Consider the following 9,704-nt stretch of genomic DNA (forward strand, 5'->3'; position numbering starts at 1 on the left):
TATGTTTTTTCTTCACAGAGACCCATAGCAGATCGTTGTGTCGATGTCGGTCGGTCCCTAAGTAAATAAAAACTAAAAAGTCACTTTTGAGAAGGAGACACAGGATATAAAACTAATCAAACACCCGTGATGTTATATTTTGAAAAATATGGAATTTTGTTCCCAATAAAAATAAGTAATTTGAAGAATTAACCACAATAACAGTACTAGCCCATCTATTTCTGGAGCAAAGGGACTCTTCCTATTCGAGTAATATAAATAAGCACTGTTATCTTTTCTTTAATTCAAGCAAAGTTTTTTATTCATAAATTACAAAACTATTCTGTACCAAATACATAAGACCTTGTTTAGACTGCGGGAGTAAAGGAACTTTTCAGTCTCATTCAGGCAGTATAAACAGGATATATTCTATTCTATTATGAGCGGTCTTACCGTATACGTTATGTGATGTGAGAGGGGAAAGATGTGCGTTGCCTCTTGGATACAGGCCGTGGCCGCATTGATTTGATCTAACGTCAGATATATCTCCGCCAGTAGGAGCCAGATTTGAAGTTGAATTTGCCACGCTTTATGAGGCCCTGGTCGGGGAGCAAAGGAACTAATAGAGGAAGCAATGTCGGATAGCGCTTGCTCTACTTTGGCGGCGATGAGGGAATGTGTGTGCACGGAATCTGAGGAAGCAAAGAAGATTTAGTTTAACACGAGAACTTCGGTCACTCTAAAAGTGACTGTTTTTTCCTGACCAAAATACATTCCCAATGACAAAATTTCAGAATTTTATCTTATGAAAGAAAATAATATATTTTTGTTACCTCTAAAAGAAAATGATGCCAGAGTTTTATAGCATGTTCCATTGGATAAATATTACACATACACACTATGGTCCTCAGAAAGGGGGATACTTTGGATGTTGTAAAATAAAATGTCCCGTAAATTTTGCCTACTTACTTGTGTCTTTATCAGATAGTTCAGAAGTATACAGCTGGAACACACTCTTGATTATGAAAGAAAATAATATATTTCTGTTACCACTAAAAGAAAATGATGCCAGAGTTCTATAGCATGTTCCATTGGATAAATATTACACATACACACTATGGTCCTCAGAAAGGGGGATACTTTGAATCTTGTAAAATAAAATGTCCCGTAAATTTTGCCTACTTACTTGTGTCTTTATCAGATAGTTCAGAAGTATACAGCTGGAACACACTCTTGTTATCTGAGATTTCAGAATTGGTTTGATCTTCGTACAGGTTCTTCCATAGGGTTAACATATGCCGCGCTGTTTGTAATGCGGCCTGAAATCAAATCACAGTGCGAATAGATAAGTCTAGGTCTCTAGGTTTAGAATAAAAAATAATTAATTCTTATAATAGTAGGGTTAAATCAGAATAGAATTTATTCTCCCAAGGTGAGACTGAAAAGCTGAAAATCTCTTTTACTGCAAAAAATCTAATCAAAATTACTATTTTTCGTCCAATTTTCTACTATTTGTCCAACAAAATGACTATTTGTCCAATTTCCTATAGACAAAAATCTAATCAAGTTCATACTTATATGTATTACTTTAAACATCTAAAATGAACACTACCAGTTGGTCATATTGATTCCCTCCGAAAAATAAAACCCTCACCTCTCCGCTGACATGGTGCAGTTCAATATTGGCTTTGAGGAAACTGAAGTTCAAATTATCCGGGAAGTCCATTAGTGAGGATTCTACCAAGGCTAGACTCTCCATGACCTGCTTCTGTGCCTGGCCCGCAAGTTTGACCCGGAGAAGAAGTTACAGGTCCTGTTCGGAACGCCTGAGTTTGTGGCTCCTGAGGTTGTCAATTTTGATGCCATCGGCTTCGGAACAGACATGTGGTCCGTGGGAGTCATCTGCTATGTTTTGTAAGTTTCCAGGGTTACGCGACTTAGTGGTCACACCGCCCGCTGGGAAGTAAGATAGTCGAAAGCAGGGATCAGTCGCAATGAAATATGTAGCTACACTAGACACGTGTGGTGATGTGTAATATAGGGTACGCGACTTAGTGGCCACAACGCCCGCTGGGAAGTAAGATAGTCGAAAGCAGGGATCAGTCGCAATGAAATATGTAGCTACACTAGACACGTGTGGTGATGTGTAATACATTGAATGTTAAATCACCAGAAGTTACCCCGGCAACAGAAGCAACAACTGTGATAGACAAGAAGTCCAAACTTCATCCTCCTCCTACTCCTGATGTAGAATCGACAACGAAGGCTGAAAATTCAGCAGAAAAGAAAATGAAAGTCCATACCCCTTTCACTCCTGAACAAACATCAGGTCCTCCTCTGGAGAAAGTCAATTCAACATCCAATGTTCCTTCACAAACTGAAAATAGAAAATATACCAACGAAACTGTAAATAACAAAGAACAAACACTAACCACAGTAGATAATCGTCCTTCATCAAATGGGCGAAAAGAGAGATACTCCTCCCTGTTAGGTGGTAGAGAACACTCCAAGCGTTAGTGTTAGTCTTCACTTAGTGGTTACTTTAACTCTCGAAAGGTTAGTTCAGACTTTGATGAAATGTGGTACCTACTCATCTTCACCGCATAGATGTAATTTCCTGAGTTCTTGAGCCCCATTGGTAAATCAGGAGCCCTGTAACGTATAGTGACCCTATTTCTGGATAGTATTATCTACAGAGGGCTTTTCAGGCCTTCGTCGAAAGTACCTGGGAATTCCGCTATTTATAATTCACTGAACTAATACTACTCTCCCTGTTTCATCATAGGTTATCCGGACTGTCCCCGTTCATGGGGTACGTCCTTCATCAAATGGGCGAAAAGAGAGATACTCCTCCCTGTTAGGTGGTAGAAAACTCTCCAAGCGTTAGTCTTCACTTAGTGGTTACTTTAACTCTCGAAAGGTTAGTTCAGATTTTGATGAAATGTGGTACTCATCTTCACCGCATAGATGTAATTTCCTGAGTTCTTGAGCCCCATTGGGAAATCAGGAGTCCTATAACGTATAGTGACCCTATTTCTGGATAGTATTATTTACAGAGGGCTTTTCAGGCCTTCGTCGAAAGTGCCTGGGAATTCCGCTATTTATAATTCACTGAACTAATACTACTCTCCCTGTTTCATCATAGGTTATCCGGACTGTCCCCGTTCATGGGTTCCTCCTCTGGAGAAAGTCAATTCAAAATCCAATGTTCCTTCACAAACTGAAAATAGAAAATATACCAACGAAACTGTAAATAACAAAGAACAAACACTAACCACAGTAGATAATGTAATAGAAACAGCCCAGAGCAATAAAACGAAACCATCTCTACCAAAACTGGATATAACAGGAAATGTTTCGAGTGAAACCAAAAAATCAAACATTTTACTCGATAAACAAATGTCTGTATCGCCTGAAAACAAATCTAAGTTAGAATCTCCCTCCGCAAATACATTTGTAATGAGACCTGCAGACGAAATGAAAGAGATACATCTAAAAGAAGCATCTTCAAAGAGCACAACTCCAGATGCATGTGAAAAAGTAATTACACCCGTAAGCCCCATTCCAGTAGATAATGTAATAGAAACAGCCCAGAGCAATAAAACGAAACCATCTCTACCGAAACTGGATATAACAGGAAATGTTTCGATTGAAACCAAAAAATCAAACATTTTACTCGATAAACAAATGTCTGTATCGCCTGAAAACAAATCTAAGTTAGAATCTCCCTCTGCAAATACATTTGTAATGAGTCCTGTAGACGAAGTGAAAGAGATACATCTAAAAGAAGCATCTTCAAAGAGCACAACTTCAAATGCATGTGAAAAAGTAACTACACCCGTAAGCCCCATTCCAAAACCTGGAGTGGAAAGTTTGCCAAAAGCAACATCAAAGGTTTCACCAATAAATACTAACGAAAAATCCAATACACAAATAAAGCAAACAGAGGAAAACTTACCGAGACCAGCAACTAAAGTGCTGTCAGAAACTGAAGATAGAATCAACAATATAGTAAAGGTAGAAAGCTTATCAAGACAACCCTCGAAGATTTCACCGGTAGCTAGCAAGGAAAAACTGAACACCCCAACAAGTCCTGTGGCAACCCCTCCAGTAGAAAAATTGACAAATCTAACTACCAAGGTATCTCTGTCTACATCAACAAGTTCTATACTCAACAAGCCTCTTGTGGATAACTTACCACAAACTATAACAAAAGTATCATCATCTAGTCAAGATAAAGTAAATACATTTGATGTGAATTACTGTTTCTACTAGAACTAAAGCTTAACTTCAAGGTTTGAAAACACTTTACTCAGTCACAAGTAGGGGGCGAAAATTATCCTAACAAATAAGGTTCGTTCTCGGAGCAGCTGGCTTTCTTTTCTGTCCTTCTTCTCTCTGCAATTTCATACTTCCGGACGACCATTGTCATTATTCTTATCTCCACCACTGTCTTTCATCTTCAATCATGCTTTTCTGATTACAACTCTCTTCATTTTGCAAAGTTTTCCCAAAGTTTTCCTCTTTCCATTTCTCCTCTTAAAAAGCTTCTCATTAATGTTGAATAACACAAATAATACAATGCACTTACTTTTAAAATGATGTGAATTCCCAAACCAAAATAGAAAACTTACCAAAACCAATATCACAGGGGACAACACCAGTTAGTAATGAAAAACCGAATACACAACCAAGTTCTACATTAAAGGCAACACAGGAAAGCTTACCAAAAGCATCTACTAAAATATCACCAGCAGTTAGCAAGGAAAAACTAAATACACCAGCAAGTCCTGTGATAACTCCTACAATAGAGAGACAGGAAAGCTTACCAAAACCATCTACTAAAATATCACCAACAGCTAGCAAGGAAAAACTAAATACACCTGCAAGTCCTGTGATGCACCAGCAAGCCCTGTGATAACTCCTACAATAGAGAGACAGGAAAGCTTACCAAAACCATCTGCTAAAATATCACCAACAGCTAGCAAGGAAAAACTAAATACACCTGCAAGTCCTGTGATAACTCCTACAATGGAGAGCTTACAGAACCCACCCAAGAACGTTACACAATCAGGAAGTAATGAAAAACAGAATACACCAACAAGTCCTTTAAAACAGCCAACGATAGAAAACGTACCAAAACCAGGAACAAAAGTACAATCACCAGGTAGTAATAATAAAGTAAACACATCAGATAGTACTGTGACTAGTCCAAAGGCAGTCGAAACCTCAATATCCATTACAAAGGGACAAGTAAATAAACCGACTGTTGAACAAAAACAGACTCCATTAGAAGAAAAACTATTAAAATCCTCATCAAAGATCACAATTTCAACTAATATTACTAAAAACGAACCAACAAAAGAAACAAGTCCTGCAACGAAGGTTGAAAAAGCAACATCAAAGGTTTCACCAATAGATACTAACGAAAAATCCAATACACAAATAAAGCAAACAGAGGAAAACTTACCCAAATCAGCAACTAAAGTGCTGTCAGAAACTGAAGATAGAATCAACAATATAGTAAAGGTAGAAAGCTTATCAAGACAACCCTCGAAGATTTCACCGGTAGCTAGCAAGGAAAAACTGAACACCCCAACAAGTCCTGTGGCAACCCCTCCAGTAGAAAAATTGACAAATCAAACTACCAAGGTATCTCCGTCTACATCAACAAGTTCTATACCCAACAAGCCTCTTGTGGATAACTTACCACAAACTATAACAAAAGTATCATCATCTAGTCAAGATAAAGTAAATACAATTGATGTAAATTCCCAAACCAAAATAGAAAACTTACCAAAACCAATATCACAGGGGACAACACCAGTTAGTAATGAAAAACCGAATACACAACCAAAGTATCAATTTCTGGTTCACTTTACCTTATTCAAATTCTGGAAGCACATCCTAGCCGCCAGCAAACACGGTAATACTTTGGTCGGGGTAAGACGAGCTACTTGATCTAATACATTTAGAGCCAGGTCAAAGTGCCCCATAGAGTCCAAACACAGAGCGTACTGAACCCACACGTGGGCTTCTCCGTAGGAAAACTTCAGGGCTCGTTCTAAGGACTGAAACAAAAACATGGAAATGATCATACAGAGTTTTTCAGAAAAAAAAGAGCCACGCGAAATATTTGGAGAATGGACTTGAATTTCGGATTTCGGTTTTCCGAAATTATATCTAATAAGATAATATCTAATTAGATATATCTAATACCAATAAGGTATATTTAGGGGGAAACATTTTCCGCTGGGTTTAATTTTTTAAACATTATCAGGGGCGGCCCCAGGGGCGTCAACTTTGAAATCTTAAATAGGAACCCGCAAACACCCAACATAAAAGACCTTGAAAAATAAAGTAGTTTGGTGAAAGTTTGATTGTTGTTGGGTAATATCTCTTACCTCTTTCAACAATGAAAACTGCGACCACTTGGTTAGTATCACAGTAAGCAGGTCGTAGATGGCTGTGGCATTTCTTTGAAATCTTAAATAGGAACCCGCAAATTTCAACACCCAACATAAAAGACCTTGAAAAATAAAGTAGTTTGGTGAAAGTTTGATTGTTGTTGGGTTAATATCTCTTACCTCTTTCAACAATGAAAACTGCGACCACTTGGTTAGTATCACAGTAAGCAGGTCGTAGATGGCTGTGGCATTTCTGAACGCCCTTATCCTGGCGTCTTTGAATTCCGGAGATTGACTGAGTACTGCTTCCTTGACTGCCATAGCTTCACTGGAAACAAGAAACAGAATTGTGTAATGTGTAAAGTTCAGATTACTAAGTCACTAGAATATACAAGGAACTTGAATAAGTGTAAACGATTTCACTGGAAATTAGTGTGAATTTTGGTATGCATATTTTTTCTAGGACAAATATGAGTGATGAAAGCCTTTTGGTGTGTAAACTGGCTGGTGAATTTTTCATAAATGGTTTCTTCAAATTAAATTGATCCCAAGGGCAAGATAATGCCTAAACCCTTGACAAATGGAGTGTGCCTGAAGGCATGTGATGTGTTCCAAGGAAATAGCCAATTACACAAAGTTCGTGTTATTACTTGAGCAGTTTTTATTATATTTCCCTCAAAATTGAAATATATAGTTGCCTCAAAATTGAAATACGTATTTATCGGATGATAAATAACAATAGCGTTATTACTTATAAAGTTTTTATAATGTTTGCCTATAAATCATATAAATTGAAATATTTACCTGATAATGAGTAGCAATAACACTTCTTCGAATTCATTTCTGGGTATGAACAAATTCACTCCGTAATACGTTTGTGGCTTCCAAGGATTTCCCGTGTTCTTTTTGATGGCTGAAAGAGAAGAAATCAGTTAGTTTCTTGGAAAACATATTGTATATCAAAATATCTCTTGTTATTAAAGTTTCTAGAAAAAAGATCCGTTATCATTTTAATCTCTCATCTATACGAAAACGACAATAATATTTGATTATAAAATGAAATGTCTTCTTCTTTTTCTTCGCGTTTTCCCGTTCCAAAGGATCGACCTTTGTCGTCATCCTCGATCTTTTTTGAAGCTGACATTTTGTTCTGGCGTCAATATTTTATTAATTTGCATGGTAATTTTTGTAATTAAATTGTGTCTAATTTGCTTGTTATAAGTCCTACAACCTACACAGTAAATTTATTGAATCAAATATGAATTGAATAAAGCTAATAATTACCAGGGTTAGGAGGGGCAGTATACAATTTTCCCGAGACTCCTCGCAGAATGAGTTCGGCTAGCTGTCTGGTAAAACTTAACCTCAAAGCATGTGTCCCCGTTGCTTCAATAGCTGACAGCCAATTCCTGCAAACAAAAGAGAGGCTGAACTTCAACTCAGGCTGATTTTTTTTTTTTTTTTTTTTTCCTTAAAAAAAAGTTCATTCTAAATTGGGCGTCAACAAAATTTTTTTGATAAATATATTTTTTTTTTTTTTTTTTTTTTCCTTAAAAAATAGTTCATTCATAATTGGGCGTCAACGAAATTTGTTTGATAAATAATAAATTTACAAAGATTTATTATTTATTCTCAAGTCAATGTCCGACTTCGAAGAAAACATCTTACTTAAAAGGAAAACAAATCCAGGAAACGAAAAAATAGAGAAAGAGATCTCTGGTGGGAAAAATGGGAAAGTCCTTCAATAGAGAGATATTTGATTAAACTTGTAGTTCTAAAAGCTAACAGTCCAAATGGAGTAATTCTAATCCCTAAACTTATAAAATTGAGCTAGGCAAAGTACTAACCTGTAACAAGTAACAGCAGCCGCCAGTTTGTTAGATTTGATGTAGAGGAGAGGCGCTCTCTGTAGTGCCGTCTCTAAAATGATGCCCACACTCTTGAAATTCGTGTTGATTGACGGCTGAGGCGAATGGGACCCTGAGGGGAAAAACTGCAAATATTAGCTCCTAGCTCCCTGACAGATTTTGATTTTGAAACTTAAAACCAATAGGTCATTTTGATTTGGTGAAATCGGTCTTTTAAGGGGTTATTAGCGTCCTTAGAAAGGTCCAATCTTAAGGACTCTGCTTGGCGATAACAGAAATTTTCAGGACTCAGCATTGCGAAAGAAAAAATAAAGGCTAGTTGAAAACCTGGAACTTTGTAGCAATCCAGTTCAACGCAGGTCCTTCCATTGTTTGCCACTTTTGGTAAGCCCAAACTGTGGAATTAATCCTGATTATTCCTAAAACGAGTCCAGCCGTTCCCAGAACGAACCTTATCTCTTCAAGTTCTCCCCTGATCGGGAATCGGACCCGTTATCTAGCGCTTACAAGGCGGACACGCTACCTTCCAAGCTAACAAGGCTGAGACTGTAGTCATAAACGTACTGCAGATTTCCACACAATACACCCTGTTGATATCATCCTAACTAATAATGCATCTAAAACCATCATGATGATCGTTTGGGTCTAGCTTGAGAGCACTGGATGAAAGAAAACAAGAGATCATTAGTTTGATTACACAAATTCACTGGCCGGGCCCACAAAGTGAGTTTAAAACTTTGAAATCAACCAATCAAATTATTTAATCCAAAAGTTAAACAATCTTCAGAGCGCTGGATGAAAGGAAACAAGAGATCATTAGTTTGGTTAGACACAAATTCAATAATTTATTTAGACTGCCCGTATATGACTAAAGTGTCCCTTTTTTGCCAGCAGTTCCATCACTTCCTCAAGGAAACTTTTATATACCTATAGCTCTTCGATTTTTTTTTTAATTCCTGAAGGAAACTTACTTGAGGAATGATTCTTGAGAGAGCGAGTGGAATGTTTTGCTTTTGTTCTTGACATGTGTATTGACGGCACTATAATGGTAACCTATACCAAGGAAGAGATAACATCGGGAGAGGAGATTCTGGGGATGAGCCTGCTCCCGGGACAGAGCTTTCTGGACCCACTTGATTCCTTCTGCTAGCTGAAACCGAAACATTTCGAATAAGGGAGAGAGAGTTTTTAGTTTGTTTGAAACAAAAATCAAATATTTGTGGTAAAGCAACTTTTGTGGGTGTCACAGAATTACCAAGAGCCTCCTTTTCTGTTAATTCTCATTTATCATCGATATTTTTTCACTCGTAATGCCACCACTGGTCGCAACTCGATTAAATTAGCTACTCAATTGTCTTCACGAGGCTGAGTGTACCCCGAAATCCAAGCACAGAGCATAAAAAACTTTGACCCGAGACCTCCAGCGTGATACTGTGATACCCACTAGGAA

General features: G+C 37.5%; 2 protein-coding genes across 3 annotated transcripts in view; both read right to left on the reverse strand.

Moving 5' to 3' along the window:
- LOC103505669 (tetratricopeptide repeat protein 7B-like) overlaps window positions 1-9,452 on the reverse strand; it is a 45,029-nt gene extending 35,577 nt beyond the window's left edge. Inside the window, exon 1 of the mRNA XM_026820953.1 lies at window positions 9,226-9,452. Coding sequence (XP_026676754.1) covers window positions 9,226-9,419 — 194 coding nt within the window. The 5' untranslated portion in view covers window positions 9,420-9,452. The remainder of the gene's footprint in view (window positions 1-9,225) is intronic.
- LOC113465958 lies at window positions 3,876-5,366 on the reverse strand. 2 transcript variants are annotated; one of them, XM_026820959.1, is made up of 3 exons: window positions 4,994-5,366; window positions 4,583-4,871; window positions 3,876-4,233 (listed from the first exon to the last, which is right to left on the reverse strand). In XM_026820959.1, the coding sequence occupies exons 1-3, from the start codon at window positions 5,217-5,219 to the stop codon at window positions 4,209-4,211; spliced, it is 540 nt and encodes a 179-aa protein (XP_026676760.1). In that variant the 5' UTR covers window positions 5,220-5,366; the 3' UTR covers window positions 3,876-4,208. The 2 variants fall into 2 exon arrangements, with proteins under 2 accessions (XP_026676760.1, XP_026676759.1); XM_026820958.1 differs by having other exon boundaries at window positions 4,583-4,862; window positions 4,985-5,366.
- Window positions 9,453-9,704: the final 252 nt, after the last annotated feature.

Source organism: Diaphorina citri, unplaced genomic scaffold, assembly GCF_000475195.1.
Source record: "Diaphorina citri unplaced genomic scaffold, Diaci psyllid genome assembly version 1.1 scaffold188, whole genome shotgun sequence".
NCBI classification, from domain to species: domain Eukaryota; kingdom Metazoa; phylum Arthropoda; class Insecta; order Hemiptera; family Psyllidae; genus Diaphorina; species Diaphorina citri.